Source organism: Carcharhinus amblyrhynchos, chromosome 4, assembly GCF_965287045.1.
Source record: "Carcharhinus amblyrhynchos chromosome 4, sCarAmb.v2.hapA, whole genome shotgun sequence".
NCBI classification, from domain to species: Eukaryota; Metazoa; Chordata; class Chondrichthyes; order Carcharhiniformes; family Carcharhinidae; genus Carcharhinus; species Carcharhinus amblyrhynchos.
The window spans coordinates 131,012,075-131,032,738 of record NC_137327.1 but is presented as its reverse complement, the minus strand read 5'-3'; the positions used below and the strand labels follow the sequence as shown (position 1 = coordinate 131,032,738).

Here is a 20,664-nt window from a genome sequence, read left to right as displayed (position 1 = left end):
TTTAAACATCATACAAGCATCTTAGCTCATAATCTAGGCTGACTAAGGAAGTTATGATGTACCTTTACTCAACACTGGCTCAGCCTTTGCAACACACCAGAGTTTTGTATCTACTTCTGAGCTTTTAGAGGTGGTTAAGATTTATGAGAATGCTTCCAGGGACTAAGGAGTTTGGCAGTAAGGATAGTTTGGAGAAGTTGGGTTTGTTTTCCTTAGGGAAGACAATGCTGAGAACAAATTTGATAGCAGTGTTCAAAATCATGATCTGTCTAGACAGACTCGATGGAGAGAAAGTGTTCCCATTAGTGAGATGGGCACAGATTTAATGTGGTTGGCAAAAGAGCCAACAGTGACATGAGGAAAATCTCTTTTGTTTCCACAATGTAAGTGCCTATGTTCTGGAATGCACTGCCCGAGTGTATAACAGAGGAAAACTCAATCATAACTTTCAAATGGGGATTGGATAAACATCAGAAGGGGAAGAAAATTGGCACGTCTACGAGGAAAGGGCAGGGGAGTAGGATGAGTTTTTTTTTCATGGACATGAGCATCGCTGGCTGGCCATCATTTATTGCCCATCCCTATTTTCCCTTGATTGATACAACTGAACGGTTTGCTGGGCCATTTCACAGCGCAGTTGAGAGTCAACCACATTGCTGTGGCTCTAGAGTCACAGATCGGGTAAGGACACCAGATTTTCTTCCCCAAAGGACATCAAATTAAAGTTTAAAGTTTATTTATTAATGTGACAAGTAGGCTTACGTTATGAAAGTTACTGTGAAAATCCTCTAGTCACCACACTCCGGCAATGTTTGGGTACGCTAAGGGAGAACTTAGCATTAGCCACCTAACCAGCATGTCTTTCGGACTGTGGGAGGAAACCAGAGCACCCAGAGGAAACCCACACAGACACAGGGAGAGCTCCGCACAGACAGTGACCAGAGGCCGGAATCGAACCTGGGTCTCTGGCGCCATGAGGTAGCAGTACTAAGCACTATGTCACTGTGCTGTGAATCCGATGGGCTTTTTGGACAATCGACAATAGATTCATGGTCATCAGTAGATTCTAATTTCCAGATATCTTTACTGAATTCAAATTCCACCATCCGCCATGCCAGGATTCGAAGCCGGGTCCCCGGACATTAGGCAAGTTTCTAGATCAATGGTCTAGTGACGGCACCACTAGGCCACCGCTTCCCATCTGCTCTTGCAGAGAATCAAGTTACCCTCAACAGGCTGAATGGCTTTCTCCCCACCGTGTTGTAACAGTTCTATAATTCTGTGAAACTCCAATGGAACACTGAGGAGGCGCCACCGTTCATCTGAGATTTACTTTGGGAAATTAATAATCTTAGATGCATTGGCCATGCTAAATTCTCCCTCAATGTACCTGATCAAGTGTGGCAGCTAGGGGATTTTCACAGTAACTTCATTACAGTGTTAATGTCAGCCTACTTGTGACACTAATACATAAACTTTAGGTAATGCTTGAGATGGGAACAGACAAGAGAGTCCATCTCAGGAAGAATGTGAACCATCTGTTTCGGCCTCAGGAGAGGGATGGAGTCAGTGACAATGGCCAAGAGTTGTTGCCAGGGTTTGAAAATGGTGGTCTTCTCGATGTTCGGTGGAGGAAATAACAAATCAGGCAAAGAAATACAAACTTTTAATAGCAACATGCTTACTGATCTCAATGTGGTGTCCACTTGATGGTGTACACTCACCTGATGAAGGGGCAAACCCCGAAAGCTAGTAGTGTTTACTACCAAATAAATCTATTGGACTTTAACCTGGTGTTGTGAGACTTCTTACTATGTGTACACTTCATGGCAGCCCTTACTGAATGGAGATGGAGCAGAATTTTCCTTTTTTTCGCAGAGTGGTAGCAGGCAGGAAGCCGCTGGCCCCAATGACGGTTCTCTCTGGCAATATTGCTAGGAACTTAAAGAAAAGAAATCCGAGGGGCAGATCTCATGATGTCACCCTGGTGGGGTGAGCACAGGATGAGCTCACTTGGCCGTCATCTTGGCTTTCTTAAAGATAGGGACGCCATTTTTAAATGTGGCCCCGGTATACAAAATTAAAAAAATATACAACACTCCCTCCTTCCGCCCTGGGTACAACCCCCTGGCTGTACCAGGGGAAAACGCCTGGGTACAGCCCGGGCATGACTGTCCTCCCCTTGCGCGATGGACTCACCCAAGCTCCTCTGGCAGGTCTGCCAGCCGGGCACACCATGCTGGAGGACCAGTTGTAATTCACATCGGCGTGAATGGAAAAAGTAATGGGGGGGGGGGGTGGGGTGGGAGATTAGAGGCCAGATAATTAGATTCAAATTTATGCTAATAGGGTTCCCAAAACTGAATGGCAGAAATCCCATTATGTCATCGATGGGAGGAGAGGGAAAATTGCGTTACAACTTCACATCAGCATGTAATGCAATGTGTGTCTCTCGCGAGATTTTGCCATTTACCCAAGAAGAGTGGAAAATCTCAGCAAGGGTGGCAGCAATCCTTGTAGTAATAATTACTGTGGTTTAGCGTGGACAGAAGTGGAGGAAACTGGAGCAGGAGAGTTCATTATGCCCCCACCTTAATCCAAATTAAATGTGGCAGAACGGTCTTGTGGCTGGTATCAAGGGAAAGTGGATGTATCTTGGGAGGACAATTGAGATTCAGATCATGTTTTGTAATGGATTTGAGTCAAATAAAGCTGAATACAGTTTCCTTCGTCGAGTTTCTTGCAGAATGGGTAGTAAGTCAGAGAACAATCCAGGGAAAGAAGGGAAATAAAGGAGGAAGAAAAAATGTCTTACCTTGAATCAGTTCATAGACCTGGTGAGTAGATCTTCTAAGTCACCGACCTGAGACAGAAAAGGTGTGAATTAGACAGATAGTCAAATGATTATGTGAATTATCTGGACCTGTGCGCCACACAGGAGATGATTTTCAGTTCTGAAAGGAGCATAACCTAGAAAAAGATTACTGAAGCTTCAGAGCTTGTCCCATGAAGACTTTAAGATTACCATTAATCTACAGAACAAACCTCCGTAAAAAGTTACAATAGATTGCAGTGTACAAAGATACCAAAGTGGATAACCTCACATTTATCCACATTGTACTGCACTCAGTTTGTCCAAGTGAAGCATTTCTGCATCCTCCTCACAGCTCACCCTCCCCCTCAACTTTGTATCATCTGCAAATTTGGAGACCATCTGTGTTGGCTGTTAGATCCATGCACGCTGACTTAACCTGAAGAAGACACAAATTTCTGTGGTATAAAGCTGAGGCTGACTCCTAAGAGTGTGCATAGCTCTTCTTAACAGGAAACAAAAGGGTGGGTTGACTTATACACCCAGTGTAAACCCTTCTGGCGTTGAACAAAATTAGGTTAACATCTCAATTGTCAGGTCAACTTATATGTCACGATCTACCGTAATTTATATAAAGAGGATGGAGAGAGGTCTCCTGTGCAGTTGCGTCCAGAGTCTCCATCCCTGCTTAAAGAGGCAAGAGGGAGATAACTGGGCTACACAGTCATCTTAGCTTGGAGTGGCCAATGGAAATGCTGATCACTGGATTTAGAAATTCCAGCTGAGGAGGAAGAAAGAGAAAACAATTCAAAGAAACAGCTAAAGTAGCATCAATAAAATCAAGGTGAAAGGAGTGAAGAGATTGGAGATTGAAAGTGAAGGAGGCTATTGGCTTGAAGTGGGAAAACACAGTTGACAAGTTTTTTTTTTATATTGTCCATTTTTCCACTGGTCAAAACTTTTAAGATGTCTAGACATTTGGCGCCCATGACAGCATGCCCTATGCACGTCTGCCAAATGCCAGTCACAAAGAGATTTTGTCTTATTTTTGCTTTAAAAACACAGGTCACTGTTAATAATGCAGTTCCATTCAGTTGAATGGGTTTGCAATGGGTGTCACTCTAACTGATCATAAATCTCAGTGTCGACAGTTCACTAATGTAACAAGTTTGGGCAGTTGACCAAGTTCCATTGATAGCATGACTCAGAGTTACAAGGTCAAACAGTGTGTGAAAATGGAAACACCACACTGGCACAATTATAAGAACAAAGGCAATGACAAACTAGAAAGAAGCTTTCAGTTTCATTGAGCCACTCTCCCCAGCAGAGGTGGAGCAATTTGTGTAACCGTGGACTCTTCCCGATTCAGGGAATTGGCTAACCCCAAAAGCAAAGACTGAAAGTTGTCCGTGATCGTAAAAGGCAACAGAGCAAAGCACTCCAGGATATCAGTGTAACATTATCTATTCCTGTTCTGCTGAACTCCACAAATCACACATTATGTGTTCAGCTCATGAACGCTATGAGTGGTCCGTACAGCAATTGATTATTTCCAAGGCCACCTTTGAAAGTGCAGAACTCAGAACATTAATAAAAACCCGGGAAAATTCCAGAATCACAAACACAGATTTTGATTTACAAAGTCATTGTTAACCAATGCCCTCGATTAGAAACTTGATGGAATCAGAGTTAAATCCCAAAAGCCCCGGAGTGCCATGCACGGAAATCACAACTTGACTTCAACTTCCACAAATTAGTGGTCAGTCCATATTTGAACACACTTCAATCATTTTTATTTTCATAACTCAGTATTTGACTAACTTCTTTTGTGTCTTTCCCAGTGAGAGGAGAAACACATGCACAAAACAGGAAGTTTTACTACTTCTGCAGTAAAAATGCGTGCCCATTTCTCAGCTGGAGGTGGAGCTTGGCATGAAAGGGTAAGATGAAAAGATGCAAATTACACCAAGGGAAAATAAGAAACAAGTCTGCCATTGTTTGCAAATGTGCCCCAGACCCCAAACCACATAACATACATGCTGTAATCCAAACAATAACTTACCCAGTTATTTCCATTGGGTAGATGGTGATGCTGAGAGTTACCACATCCACCGTTGAGGCATTTCTCTGGTCTATTGCCCTTCTGGTCCCCTGAGCATGATCCAAAGCTACAGGGAGCTGCAGTTCTCCCTTCATGAGGTCTTGAGGGCTGGGAGCCTGCTGTGGTTTCCTGCGCAAGCGCTGTGCATTCACACCGCACATCCGTCAGATACTCCTGCAGGTCCAGCTCCGTGCATTCCACTGGAGCGTGCTGCTGTCGGTGCTGAGAGACGGAGGCGCAGTGCCGTACGGGCGATTTGCAGGCTCCTCCTCCCGAGGAAACAGCGGCATCTTCTCCGCCTCCTGGGAGGGGCCCACCATCCACCTCACAACTTGAAGTCCTCACAGGTGGGAAACAGGCGGTACCGTCACTGCCACCTGACGCGTGGCCCGACAGTTGTAGCCCAGGTGTGCCACCCTGACAGGAATTTGGTGATGGAGGACCAGATAATGCAGGACCAGTAACTGCGCTGTGAAAACAGGTTTCAGGAGTAATTAATGATTGGTTAAAACATTGTAGATTGTGGCACATCAATTAACCTTTCCAGCCTCAAATAATGTCAATGGTCGGTATGGATAATGTGGTCACCATTTTGAAAGTTCAACAGAAAAACATATCACTGGTATTTCACACGTGGCACGGTCTATTGAATGGATTAATTGTAAGAGGAAACCTTTGACCACAATCAAAGCATTTCCAAGCTTTTCAATGATGTGTGGGTTTGGTTGATTGGCCATGCTGAGTTGACCCTAGTGTCAGAGTGGTTGGCAGAGTGAATATGTGGACTTACGGGAATAGGGCTTGGGTGGGAATGTGGTCAGTGCAGACTCGATGGGCCAAATGGCCCCCTGCTGCACATTCTATGATTCTCTGAACTGTCAAAGTCACCATCTTAGGCACCCAACACAATGGGCAGGATTTTCTGCCCTCAGTCATCCTGAAACCGTTAAATCCCGCCCGAGGTCAACGAACCTTTTCAAGTTCCGCCTCTCACCCGCTCTGAATCCTGGGGCAGGCAGTAAAACTCCGGCTAAAGAGTTAATCGAGTTTATTCCAAATCACTCTAGCATTATCATTATGATCCCAGTCTGGATCAGACGTGGCATGACGCTTTTAGAAACATTCATTCACAACTAACCATCTTTCTCTCTGCCCACTGAATTGGGCATTCTGCATTTTTATGATGACACTTGGTGCTTGAAGGTTTACTTTCCATCAACCATCCACTGATTCCATCAGTGCAAACATGATCCTTGAATAACTTGATAGGGCATGCATTCAAAGGTTGAGTGATGGACATTAGACCTTGCAGGTATGGTTGCCGTGTGGGTGACGTTGCGGTGCAGGAGTTCATCAATATATGGGATCTGATCTTGCCACCACATTAATAAGCTACATTCTTTACATAGGCTGGGAGTTTTTGCCGATGGCTCACAAGTGGGATCTTTCTGTCCTGCCAAAATAAGTGCTTATTTGCATTGCTCACCCACCCCGCTGCCAGAGAACCCGCCTCAGGGCGATGGGTGGAGGTGGGAGGTCACCTTCAGTGGGACAGGAAGATCCCGCCAGTGAAAAGGATTGGAAAATCCCACCCAAAGGCCACCAAGACGTTCACCTCACACATGGGGCGGAATTTTTACTGGCACGTCTGCCCAAGGTTCATACAATCGCACTCGAGGCCAAATGGAGAATGCCATTCTCTGAGCCTCGCCTGCCCCCGGAATCAGGGCAGGTGTGCCGGTAAAATCCCAGCCTCTAATCCACAGCTTTATTCCGCCCCCAATCATGTCACCAACATGCACAAAATCTCCTCCAGGGAACAGAATGTTTGGAATGGATTTACACTTGTTAAAGTTATCATAAGCTTTGACTGTTCCAATGGCCACGCAGGCTCATATCTCTGAGAACCCTGTCTTCTCGTGCCCTGTGGTCTTCACGGGAATTGTTTTTGAATCTTTCCACTCCACAATTTGGCTACCATGTCGAAATCAATGGGCATTTCACATATGTTGCCATAAAATTTAAGAAAAACAGATTATCTGCTCATTATCGCTCTGCTGCCTGTGGGAAGCTTGTTTGTCACATTTTAGAACATAGAACATAGAACATTACAGCGCAGAACAGGCCCTTCAGCCCACGATGTTGCACCGACCAATTAAAAAGCAATGACCCTCTAACCTAAACCAACCCCTTTCCATCCATAAACCTATCCACAGATCTCTTAAACGCCCCCAAACTGGGCGCATTTACAACTGCAGCAGGCAGGGCATTCCAATCCCTCACCACCCTCTGGGTAAAGAACCTACCTCTGACATCCGTCCTATAACTACCACGCCTTAATTTAAAGCCATGCCCCCTCGTGCTAGCTTTCTCCATCCGAGGAAAAAGGCTATCACTGTCCACCCTATCTAAACCTCTAATCATCTTATATGTTTCAATAAGGTCCCCTCTTATCCACCTTCTTTCTAATGAAAACAACCTCAAATCCCTCAGTCTCTCCTCATAGGACCTCCCCTCCATACCAGGCAACATCCTGGTAAACCTCCTCTGCACCCTCTCCAAAGCCTCCACATCCTTCCTGTAATGTGGGGACCAGAACTGCACACAATACTCCAAGTGCGGCCGCACCAGAGTTTTGTACAGTTGCAACATGACGCTGCGGCTCCTAAATTCAATCCCCCTACCAATAAACACCAAGACACCGTATGCCTTCCTAACATAGAACATAGAACATTACAGCGCAGAACAGGCCCTTCGGCCCATGATGTTGCGCCGACCAGTTACAAAACAATGACCCACTAACCTAAACCAATCCCTTCTCGTCCATAAACCTATCCACGGATCTCTTAAACGCCCCCAAACTAGGCGCATTTACAACTGCAGCTGGCAGGGCATTCCAGTCCCTCACCACCCTCTGGGTAAAGAACCTACCCCTGACATCTGTCCTATAACTACCACCCCTTAATTTAAAGCCATGCCCCCTCGTGCTAGATTTCTCCATCAGAGGAAAAAGGCTATTACTATCCACCCTATCTAAACCTCTAATCATCTTATATGTTTCAATAAGATCCCCTCTTAGCCGCCTTCTTTCCAGCGAAAACAACCCCAAATCCCTCAGCCTCTCCTCATAGGACCTCCCCTCCATACCAGGCAACATCCTGGTAAACCTCCTCTGCACCCTCTCCAAAGCCTCCACATCCTTCCTGTAATGTGGGGACCAGAACTGCACACAGTACTCCAAGTGCGGCCGCACCAGAGTTGTGTACAGTTGCAACATGACGCTGCGACTCCTAAATTCAATCCCCCTACCAATAAACGCCAAGACACCGTATGCCTTCTTAACAACCTTATCTACTTGACTCCCAACTTTCAGGGATCTATGTACACATACACCTAGATCCCTCTGCTCATCCACACTATTCAAAGTCCTACTGTTAGCCCTATACTCTACACATCTGTTATTCCTGCCAAAGTGAATTACCTCACACTTTTCCGCATTAAACTCCATCCGCCACCTCTCGGCCCAGCTCTGCAACTTGTCCAAGTCTCTCTGTAAACTATGATACCCCTCCTCACTATCTACCACACCTCCGACTTTGGTGTCATCAGCAAATTTACTAATCCACCCAACTGTACCCTCATCCAGATCATTTATAAAAATTACAAACAGCAGTGGCCCCAAAACAGATCCCTGAGGCACACCACTTGTTCATTCTTTCAAGGGAATGTGGGGGCTGTTTTTGGTTAGGGTAGCATTTATTGCCAGTTCCTAATTCCTCTTGAGGGGGGGGCAATTAGGACACCACAATCATCACTAAACATCACACAATATGTCACTGTCTGCAACGCATTCTCAAAGGCACTACATCAATCCCAAACTCCTTTTGTTTTAAAGACATGTAGATTGTTAGAGGAAGACAGCCAAGGTTCCCAGGTTTGAAGTAAGAACATAAGAAATAGGAGCGGGAGAAATTCATCGAGCCTGCCCTGCCATTCATTAAGATCATGTCTGATCTAGAGTGGATCAGTTCCACTTTCCTGCCTGCTCCCCATAACTCTTAATTTCCTTATCGGTCAGAGATCTACCTACCCGTGACTTAAGTAGCAGGATGGTACGGGATATGCGATGAGTCTTGATTTATTTGTGATAAGGATAAAGGAAGAATATTTAAGATAGTGTCAGTTTTTCACTCGGGGGTGGTGGGTGAGTGGAATCGGCTGCCATCAGTGGTGGTGGAGGCAAATTCAATAGGGTCTTTCAAGAGACTTCCGGATGAGTACCTGGGACTTAATAGAATTGAGGGTTATAGGTAAGCCTAGTAGTTATGGATATCATTGGCACAACTTGTGGGCTGAAGGGCCTGTTTGTGCTGTAGTTTTTCTATGTTCTATGAATTCGAAACTCAGAAGAGATGGGGGGAATTTGAGGGGACTGACAGCACTGCTGGTGGCCGGTGGAATAGAATTGGGGAACCATTCGTTGGTTCATACCTTCCTCTGAATGCCAACCAGCAGTGGACTGCCACTCTGTACCGACCTACCCAAGCTAAAGCTGTAAAGCGCCCATCTGGCCTGCGTCAGGTGGGACTGAAGGCACAAAGCACGTCCCCGGCTCCAGCTGCAAGTGAAGGAGGACGCGCCCACTTTTTACGTCACTAGCTGCCATAAAGCAGGTGAGTTCAAAGGTCCCAGTGAGGATAACAAGCCGGGGAGAAGGTAAGCATCTAAGGCAAGTGGATATGGGGGGGGTGGAGGGGCGTTGGACATGGATGGAGGGAGGGAGTACAGGACCAGGGACGGAATCTTGTGCGGACGGGGGATGCCACTGGGGGTGAGGTGCTTAGTCGGGGGGGGGCAGGGGATACTTTAAAATAACTACACTGTAATTAGGTGTGCTTTCATTTCTTCTAAATTTTTCAGAGTAACTATTGGTGTAAAATGGCAGAATTATCGGAGTGATTTAAATCAGTTTGTTGGATGGTTCCCAGCCCAGCGGAAGTTACCACTTCTGGATAATTACCTGGTAAACCCTTACCTGGGAACTTCCGAGAAGGATTCTCCAAAGTATCTCTAGGATGTCCTCAGATCAGACAGTAGGGGCGGAATTTTCCCATCCAGTTCGCCATGGGAATCATAGTGGGAAGGACGGGAAAGGTCTGTTGACCTCAGGTGGGAATATCCAACCTCGGGACGAGCGTGGCCGGAAAATCCCATCCTGGGAGCCAGGAAGTTACTGGCCATCCTTCCCCTGAGACTAACCACTATCTGTCTACCTACTATACATAAATCAGGGCAACAGATGTTACTCTCTGTGTCGATATTATTTTAGCGTGAACATATTCTGAGCAATTGGACTCACTGCCAAGTTTCTGGACATTCTGGCAACTTCATAAAAGGCTTCACATGGAATCTTTATTGAGTATCTTAAAGGCTGTGCATGAGAGAGCAACATTCTAGTAAACACAAGCTTAGATCAGTTGATCTGATACGAAATGGAATTTAATGTGGGGCAACTAAAGGCCAGCAACTAAATTCATTCCTCCTGACAAACAAATTTGTTTCCACTTTGTGTGATTGAAGTGATTCAAATGGTATAAACATTGCACCCATTTATCTTTTTGCCTGTGTGACTTTCCTGGAACCAAGTCCAAAAGGTGCGTCGCAGGATTATAAAATTGTTCCGACGCCAAAGGAAGCCATTTGGCCCATCGGTTCTGCACCGGCTCTCCACATGAGCATTACGGTTTAGTGCCGCTCTCCCGCCTTTTCCCCGTAACCCTCGCACATTGACCGCCATTCTCCTATCGCGACACACAACTTTACTGGGGGGGTGTCGGGGTGGGAGATGCGCGTTGCCGGCCTTGCACCGGGATTTGAACGTGTAATGCTGGGAACGCTTGCACGTCTCCCAGAGCGGGTGAACAGTCGCAGGCCAGACCACGCTGGAGCCCGACGGGAAGGCAGGTAAGTCATCTCAATCGGTTTTAAGCGTATTTTAAATATGTTTCGCAGTTCATCATCGGGAACTTCCAGGTCCCAATTGAATCTCCCACCCCGCCAAGAGTGCCTCGTTCCGGCAGGATTTACACTAGCTCCCGACATTCGGGGAACTAGTGCGAGATTCCCACCGGAATGAAGGGGGGGGGGGGTGCAATTGGGGCCCCTCACGGGGCCAGGCGGTGGGAGGCGGTGTCCTCTGGGCATGGGCACTCTGGCAGTGCCAGCCTGTGCCTCCTGACACTGCCCGAGGGGCAAAGTGCCCAAGTCCAGGGGGCACCTTGGCACTGCCCACTAGGCATCGGGCAGTGCCAAGGGGGGGTGGGGCCTATTGTGGGTGGGGCCTAAGCGGCGATCGATGGGGGTGGTGAATCCCGCTGCCACTCTGCATTGGGATCGGTCCAGGCTAGAGGGAGGGCAGCGATTGGGGCGGGCTGGGAGGGGTTGTTCTGCCGGGCAGGGGTCTGCCTCCTAGGGAGGGTCTGACCCGGGGTGGGGGGGAGGGGGTCAACGGGGAGGAGTGGGGTCTGCCGGTGTGAGGGAGGTGGCGGGGGGGGGGATCGGCACTGCTGGGTGCGGGGACTGGACATTGGGGCTCTCCGAGAAAGGGTGGGGGGAGGGGTGGTGGAGGAGGTCAGTCTGGCCTGGGAATTGTTATGGGGGCCACGATCGGACCGGTGGGTTGGGGGGGGGGGTGGTGTTGGGGGGGTTGCTGGAGAGGCAGGGATCCCAGGCTGGCCAGCGATCGAGCTGGCCAACAAACGGGGAAACTGGCAGATCGGGACCACTGCACAGAGCTCCAGAATGGTCAAAACTCTGGTGCGAATAAGTCCGGCCCCCTGCGCGGTCAGCCTCTCACCGGAACTGGGTGAGAGGATGAATACATTATTTAAATTTATTGAAATTGTGTCTTCCATCTGTTTAGCAAGGTTGACACTCAATCATCCGCTCTCGCTCACCTTTATGGCCTCCCCGGGAGAGGTTCTCTGGTGAGGAAAACACCTGCCCCCCCCCCCCATGAACAGGAAACAGTCGTGTTGGCCTTACCGGTAGAAACAGAGGCCACTGAGAACCTCCCCCCCCTCAACCCCGGGGAGGCTGAGGGCAAAGGGGGACGCCCCTTAGGCAGTGTCAGCCTGGCAGTGCTAACCTGGCACCTTGGCACTGCCAGCTTGGCACCTCAGTAATGCTCCTTGGCCCTTCACACTGGGTGGGGCCTATGGGGATGGGATATGGAGAGTTGAGTTTTATGGCAGGCAGCCCAATCAGGGAGGGGGCCACTCTGCATCGTGATCGTTGCGGGGAGGGTGCGATCAGTCTGAGTGGGGCAGGGGGTAGATTCTGTTGAGGCTCTCCTCTCTGAGTTAAGACCAGCATAGATCAGCCATGATCGTACTGAATCCTGTGGGGTAGGATTGAACGGTCTGGTGGCTTACTCTCTTGTTTTTGTGTGTGGAAGCACATCAGAGTGCAATTAGATCTACACAGACAACTTTTCACCATTTGTAATGACCATTCTGAAATGATTGGAATGTTTTTTTGGAATGTATTGAATCTCCTTGGTGATGTATGTAGAAAATGTTAAAATTATTACACTTTGTGTGACGGCCATTTCTCTGGTCGGGCCTCTCACAGGTACTGTGCTTGGTAACTGATGGGACTGAAACACCCATAAGAACATAAGAGATAGGAGCAGGAGTAGGCCATCTAGCCCTTCGAGCCTGCCCCGCCATTCAATAAGATCATGGCTGATCTGAAGTGGATCAGTTCCACTTTCCCACTTTCTCCCCATAACCCTTAATTCCCCTGTCTATCAGAAACATATCTACCCGCGACTTAAATATATTTAGCGAGGCAGCCTCCACCACTTCAACGGGCAGAGAATTCCAGAGATTCATCACCCTTTGAGTGAAGAAGTTCCTCCTCAACTCCGTTCTAAACTGCCCCCCCCCCCTTATCTTGAGGCTGTGCCCTCTAGTCCTGCGCCCTCGGGGGTTCCACGTGCTACACAGTCATTTTCTCAGTTAGATTCTTTACAATGGTGCCGAGGCAACGAGATGCATTTCTACTTCAATCAGGCTATTCTTAAAACAGGCACATATCAACAGTATTACAGCATTACACGCTGGGAGATCAGCATTCCAGTGACATTAAAGAAGTATAAGAATTTTGATGGAAAATTAATTCTGTGCATAGTGCAATTCTATGCAAATCAGCTTTTTAAAATCCCATTTGATCATTGTCTACACCCCCTCAGTGAGTTAATGGATCCGAGAAATACAATTACTTTGAGTCACAAGTTTAATTCGCCTCTCCCAGGTGATATCATCCCAATGTACTCTCCTGCGGAAAGGGAATTTGCCAAGTTTACCTCCTGCCTTGGTTCCGAGATCCCGACAGATAGGCCACAAAGCATGATCTTAAGGTACTCGGTGCGTCTCCAGACTGAACCGCATCTGCCGCCCCTGAGTGTAAAAATAAGACCCAAGGGTTCATTGTACTGAAGTGACATTTTGCAGTTACACAGGCTGCTGGTGGCCAGAAACTTTCATTCAGTTGTATTTCCATCTCAATCACAAGAACAGATATAATGCACAATGGTTAGCACTGCTGCCTCACAGAGCCAGGGACCTGGGTTCGATTTCCAGATTGGGTTACTGCCTGTGTGGAGTATGCACACTCTCCCCGTGTCTGAGTGGAGTTTCCTCCGGGTGCTCCAGTTTCCTCCCAGAGTGTGAAAGACGTGCTGGTTAGGTACACCTACCCGAACAGGCGCTGAACTGTGACGACCAGGGGATTTTCATAGTAACTTCATTGCAGTGTTAATGTAAACCTAGTTGTGACATTAATAAATAAGCTTTAACTTAACTTTCAACTGCGCCAGTAGCTTCTCTCAACAGACTTTCTCCTTTGCCCTTCAGCCTTGTGGCGATGATATAATTCGGACATCTCCAGAAGCTGATTCAACCAACTGCTCTACAAGTCTGAGCCCAGGCAATCAGTGGAAACTGGCTTTTGAGCAGCGCATCATCATACTGAGCGTAATCTCCCTCTCATCAATATCCACATAGATGCAGCTTCTTGCACTCATTAATGAATAACACTGACAAGTGAGTGCTTTTTCCTCACACCAGCACAAAGACCCTTAAAAGACCCTTGTCAGACCCCACTTGGAGTACTGTGCGCAGTTCTGGTCGCCTCACTACAGGAAGGATGTGGAAGCTATTGAGAGAGTGCAGAGGAGATTTACAAGGATGTTGCCTGGATTGGGAGGCATGCCTTATGAAGATAGGTTGAGGGAGCTGGGACTCTTCTCCCTGCAGAGACGAAGGTTGAGAGGCGACCTGAAAGAGGTTTATAAGATGTTGAGAGGTATAGATAGGGTGGATTCTCGGAGGCTATTTCCCAGGGCTGAAATGGTCGCTACAAGAGGACACAGGTTTAAGGTGCTGGGGAACAGGTACAGAGGAGATGTTAGGGGAAAGTTTTTCACTCAGAGGGTGGTGAGTGAGTGGAATCGGCTGCCGTCCGTGGTGGTAGAGGCGAACTCGCTGGGGTCTTTTAAAAGACTTCTGGATGAGTATATGGGATTTAATGGGATTAGGAGTTACAGATAGTTCTATGACCTGGTAGGTATGGATATGATCGGCGCAACTTGTGGGCCGAAGGGCCTGTTTGTGCTGTAGTGTTCTATGTTCTATCTTGAAGCCCAAGTGTTGTGTCCGCTCACTAGCTTTTACAGGTGCACCATAGAAAGCCTTCCTTCAGGTTGTATCACAGCTTGGTATGGGCTCCTGCTCTGTCCAAGACCGCAAGAAACTACAAAAGGTTGTGAATGTAGCCCAATCCATCATGCAAACCAGCCTCCCATCCATTGACTCTATCTACACTTCCCACTGCCTTGGAAAAGCAATGAGCATAATTAAGGGCCCGACGAACCCCGGACATTCTTCCATCAGGAAAAAAATGCAAAACCCTGAGCTCACAAAGTAACTGACTCAAGAACAGCTTCTTTCCTGCTGCCATCAGGCTTTCGGATGGATGTACCTCATAGTAAGTTGATTTTTCTCTACACCTTAGCTATGACTGTGACACTACACTCTGCACTATCAGGCTCGAAGGGCTAGATGGCCTACTCCTGCTCCTATTTCTTATGTTCTTATGTTCTTTCCTTCTCTATCAACGGCATGCTTTATCTTTATAATGTGCAAGAAACAATACTTTTCACAGTATGTCAATACATGTGATAATAATAAATCAAATCAAATCACATTTGAGATCATTGAACTCTGCCCACTGTGGACATCAATCCTGATTTCTTCGGCCTTTTAAATTATTTGTTCTTTCACAGGACGTAGAAGTTGCTGGCTAGGTTAGCATTTATTACACATTCCTAATCGAGAAGTACAGTGAGATTATAAAGAGGAGGAAAAGCATTAAGGTCATGCCCAGTCAAACAGTGATGGGACCATATACTTCGTCAGAACAGTATGACACTCCTGTGTGTAACCATCTGTGAATGTTTTTTTTCCACATGGTTCCAAAGGGGAAAGAACAGCATTAACCATACTTCAATTTGTGACACGTACAAAATCTCATCTTGTGTGTCCATAATCATACCTGATTATTGTTAAACTAACCATGCTAATGTGGTCAAATATGGTCAGATAGGAATGCTATCTTTATGAGTCAGCAACTCACACATAAACCAATATTCATCTGAAATAAGAAACTGAATGTGCAGCCACCACTGAGCAATGCTACAGGATACCAATAGTCACTGGATAAATATAACAAATGGCAATATAATACTACTGACAGTATGAACTTTCAGCCACAGTGAATTGGACTTGTATGAAAGCCCCTCAGGCTTTATGACTCACATTGAATGTATTCAGTGAATATTACATGAATTACAATTGTATGGAGGATCCTGAGGGGGCTGGACAGGGTAAATGGTGAGGTGTTTCCATGAGTGGGAGAGTCTCGAACAAGGGGACATAGTTACATTTAAAACTGCAAGGAATTTCTTCTTGCAGAAGGCAATGAAACTCTGTTCCAAAGGTTAGTGGAGGCTGGATCATTAGAAGTATTTAAGATGGAGGCGGATAAATATTTGATCTATCGAGGAATAGAGAGCTGTGGGGAAATGGCACAGAAAAGGAGTTGAGACCGGTTAAGGTCAGCCATGATTGTGTTAAATGGCGGGGCAGGCTCGAAGGGCTAGATGGCCTACTCCTGCTCCTATTTCTTATGTTCTTATGTCCTTATTCCATTAAATAGAAGCAGGAGTGGGCCACCAGGCCCTTCAAGCCTGCCCCGCCATTCAATAAGATCATGGCTGATCTGAAGTGGATCAGTTCCACTTTCCCGCTTTCTCCCCATAACCCTTAATTCCCCTGTCTATCAGAAACCTATCTACCCGTGACTTAAATATATTTAGCGAGGTAGCCTCCACCACTTCTGGTCCATGCTGACCAAAAAGCCCATCTAAGCTAACCGCATTTGACCCATATCCCTCTAAACCTTTCCTATCCATTTCTCTGTCCAAGTGCCTTTTAAATATCATCAATGTCCCTGCCTCAACCACGTCCTCCGGCAGCTCATTCCATTTACCTACCGCCCCCTGTGTAAAAACGTTGCTCTTGTGTTCTTGTGTGTGGAAGCACCTCGGAGTGCAACTTAAACACCTTTGCACCATTTGTGGTGACCCTTTTGAAATGTCTGTAATGTTTCTGGGACTGTATTGAAGCACCTCACAGTGCGACATGATGCATACAGAAGACTATTGCACTTTGTATGGCGGCCATTTTGAAATGTCTGTGACGTCCTTTCAGATACTTTATGAATAAAGTCTACTTTTGGAAAAAAATAAAGTATATTACATCCTGCAGGGAGGAAGTTGTGAGTTCAAATCCCATGACAAGATTTTTGAACCCATGCTTAGACTAAAACTCCATTGTTGCAGTGAGGGAGCGCTATGCCTCTGGATGTGCAAGTCTATGAATGTGACAAAAGCCAAGGACGTTAAAGACCCTGTGGGGATAATTCAAGAGCAAGGAAGATTGTATTTTGAGCAAAAAAGCCTCCCTCCAACCAACATCACCAAAAGCCAATTTGCTAGCTATTTGTGGGATCTGGCTGTGCACATAAGCTTTGTCTCATTTGCTTATGTGAAATCAATTGGTTGTGAAATGCTTTGGGTCATCATGAGAACATAATCACAAGGTAAATATAATTTATTTCTCTTTCGTTTGCACATTGTATTAAATAAATGAACCCCTCCACTGGCATAGAGCGGAACTCTACACAAATATGCCCAGTGCATGGGGGAGGCATTGGAACAAAAGAATATAATAACATAAGAACTAGGAGCAGGAGTTGGCTACCTGGCCCCTCGAGCCTGCTCTGCCATTCAATAAGATCATGGCTGATCTTTTTGTGGACTCAGCTCCACTTACCCACCCGCTCACCATAACCCTTAATTCCTTTATTGTTCAAAAATTTATCTATCCTTGCCTTAAAAACATTCAATGAGGAAGCCTCAACTGCTTCACTGGGCAGGGAATTCCACAGATTCACAACCCTTTGTGTGAAGAAGTTCTTCCATAACCCTGTCCTCAATCTGCTTCCCCTTATTTTGAGGCCATGCCCACTAGTTCTAGTTTCAGCTGCCAGTGGAAATAACCTCCCTGCTTCTATCTTATCTAATCCCTTCATAATCTTATATGTTTCTATAAGATCCCCCTCGTTCTTCTGCATTCCAATGAGTATAGCCGCAGTCTACTCAGTCTGTCCTCATAAGGCAACCCTCTCAACTCCGGAATCAACCTAGTGAATCTCCTCTGCACCCCCTCCAGTGCCAGTATATCCTTTCTCAAGTAAGGAGGCCAAAACTGTACACAGTACTCCAGGTGAGGCCTCCCCAGCACCTTATACATCTACAGCATAACCTCGCTGTTTTTAAACTTCATCCCTCTCGAAACGAAGAACAAAATTCCATTTGCTCTCTTAATTACCTGCTGCACCTGCAAACCAACTCCTTCTGATTCTTGCACAAGGACACCCAGGTCCCTCTGCACAGCAGCACGCTGCAATTTTTTACCATTTTTAAGCAGAAAGTATAGTGAGTTTTAAGGGGCGTCTGGACAAATATGTGAATAGGTTGGGAATAGAGGGGTATGGTCCCCAAAAAAGTAGGTGGTTTTAATTCAGTCAGGCAGCTGTAGGCTTGGAGGGCCAAAGGGCCTGTTCCTGTGCTGTAATTTTCTTTGTTCTTTGTTCATTAGTTTCCCCAACATAGCTTTAGGGTCTGCTTTATATAAATGCTGCACTGCGTAACTTGGTAGAATTCTCCATCCAAGGGAATTAAGGGCTATGGGGAGACAGCGGGAAAGTGGAACTGATCCACTTCAGATCAGCTATGATCTTATTGAATGGCGGGGCAGGCTCGAAGGGCTAGATGGCCTACTCCTGCTCCTATTTCTTATGTTCTTATATCATGTCATGGGACATCTTAGATATACTAATGAATAACCACACTGAATCTTAAAAGGCTTCATTGGGTAAAGACTGAATGGCTATTTGCTCTGCCTCAGGTTTATCCTTTTAGGACTGATATGATGAGAAATTTCTTCACTCAAGGGATTGTGAATCTTTGGAAATTTCTATCCAAAACAGCTGTGGATATTCAATCATTGGCTGGAACTCTTCAGCCATTCACATGGCGGCATAGTGACACAGTGGTTAGCACTACTGCCTCATAGGGACCCAGGTTCAATTCCAGCCTTGAGTGGCTGTCTATGTGGAGTTTGCACATTCTCTCCGTGTCTGTGTGGGTTTCCTCTGGGTGCTCCAGTTTCTTCCCACAATCCAAAGATGTGCAGGTTAGGTGGATTGACCGTGCTAAATTGCCCCTTAGTTTCCCAAGATGTGTAGGTTAGGGGGATTTGCAATGGTAAATGCGCAGGGTTAGGGTGATAGGGGAGGTATTGGCGCTGGGTAAGATACTCTGTAAGAGTATCTCTGGGCTGAATGGCCTCTTTCTGCACTGTAAGGAATTCTATGATTCTGATTCACGATGGTGGGGTTTAATGTTTCTGCTGACGGCGCACCCCTGCTGTGGGTCTCACGGGCACCGAGGGGTGCATCCAACAGGGAATCTTACTGACAACAGTGGGGCCAGAAGATCGTGCCACCAGTCAATGGTGGGCCACCTTCACTGCAGCGAGACACACGGCAGGTTGCACAGAAAATGCAGCCGACTGTGTATATTCAAGGCTGAGAATGTTAGATTGAGGGGCGTGGGGATTCGGGCATGAAAGTGGAGTGAAGGTTGAAGATAACCATGATGAGTGGTAGACTGGCTCAAGGTGTCCAATGGCCAACTCCCAGCTTCTGTTCCTGGCGTTCTCCTGACGGGCTTCTCTTACCTGCCGGGTGTGCTGCATTCTTGCCAGCACTGATCTTCTGACAGTGCATAATTAAACCTTCAGTGCTCGTATCATCCACTTGTCCCTCAGAGCATGAAGATTCCACTCTGGATCTCTCAGCCATGGGGGGTCTCGGCCGTCCTGAAAGGTGAAGCATTTGAATGAGTCGCTTATGTTCATTGGCACCTCAGCACAATGCACCTTTGCTGAATTTACAGCATACTGAACCAGAAGGAATGATTACTTAATTGAAGTATTACATAGAACATAGAACATTACAGCGCAGAACAGGCCCTTCGGCCCACGATGTTGCGCCGACCAGTTACAAAAACAATGACCCACTAGCCTATACCAATCCCTTTTCGTCCATAAACCTATCCAGAGATCTCTTAAACGCCCCCAAACTAGACGCATCTACAACTGCAGCAGGCAGGGCATTCCAATCCCTCACCACCCGCTGGGTAAAGAACCTACCCCTGACATCCGTCCTGTAGCTACCCCCCCTTAATTTAAAGTCATGCCCCCTCGTGCTAGCTTTCTCCATCCGAGGAAAAAGGCTATCACTATCCACCCTATCTAAACCTCTAATCATCTTATATGTTTCAATAAGATCCCCTCTTAGCCGCCTTCTTCCCAACGAAAACAACCCTAGATCCCTCAGTCTCTCCTCATAGGACCTCCCCACCATACCAGGCAACATCCTAGTAAACCTCCTCTGCACCCTCTCCAACGCCTCCACATCCTTCTTGTAATGCGGGGACCAGAACTGCACACAGTACTCCAAGTGCGGCCGCACTAGAGTAGTGTACAGTTGCAACATTACACTGCGACTCCTAAATTCAATCCCCCTACCAATAAACGCCAAGACACCGTACGCCTTCTTGACAACCTTATCTACTTGATTCCCAACTTTCAGGGATCTATGTACACACACACCTAGATCCCTCTGTTCATCCACACTATTCAAAGTCCTCCCGTTAGCCCTATACTCGACACATCTGTTGCTCCTACCAAAGTGAATTACCTCACACTTCTCCGCATTAAATTCCATCCGCCACCTCTCGGCCCAGCTCTGCAACCTATCTAAGTCTCCCTGCAGACTATGACACCCTTCCTCACAATCTACCACACCTCCAACTTTGGTGTCATCAGCAAATTTACTAATCCACCCAACTATACCCTCATCCAGATCATTAATAAAAATTACAAACAACAGTGGCCCCAAAACAGATCCCTGAGGCACACCACTCGTAACTGCACTCCATGATGAATATTTACCATCCACCACCACCCTCTGTCTCCTATCTGCTAGCCAATTCCTG

General features: G+C 46.7%; 1 protein-coding gene across 1 annotated transcript in view; it reads right to left on the bottom strand.

Annotated features, from left to right (window-relative positions):
* Nucleotides 1–3,536: 3,536 nt before the first annotated feature.
* The window catches only part of eda2r (ectodysplasin A2 receptor), a 49,585-nt gene continuing 32,457 nt past the window's right edge, over nucleotides 3,537–20,664 (bottom strand). Inside the window, exons 7-10 of the mRNA XM_080188037.1 lie at nucleotides 19,343–19,483; nucleotides 13,282–13,375; nucleotides 4,875–5,382; nucleotides 3,537–3,593 (exon numbers count right to left, since the gene is read on the bottom strand). Of these exons, the coding sequence (XP_080044163.1) occupies nucleotides 3,537–3,593; nucleotides 4,875–5,382; nucleotides 13,282–13,375; nucleotides 19,343–19,483 (800 nt within the window). The remainder of the gene's footprint in view (nucleotides 3,594–4,874; nucleotides 5,383–13,281; nucleotides 13,376–19,342; nucleotides 19,484–20,664) is intronic.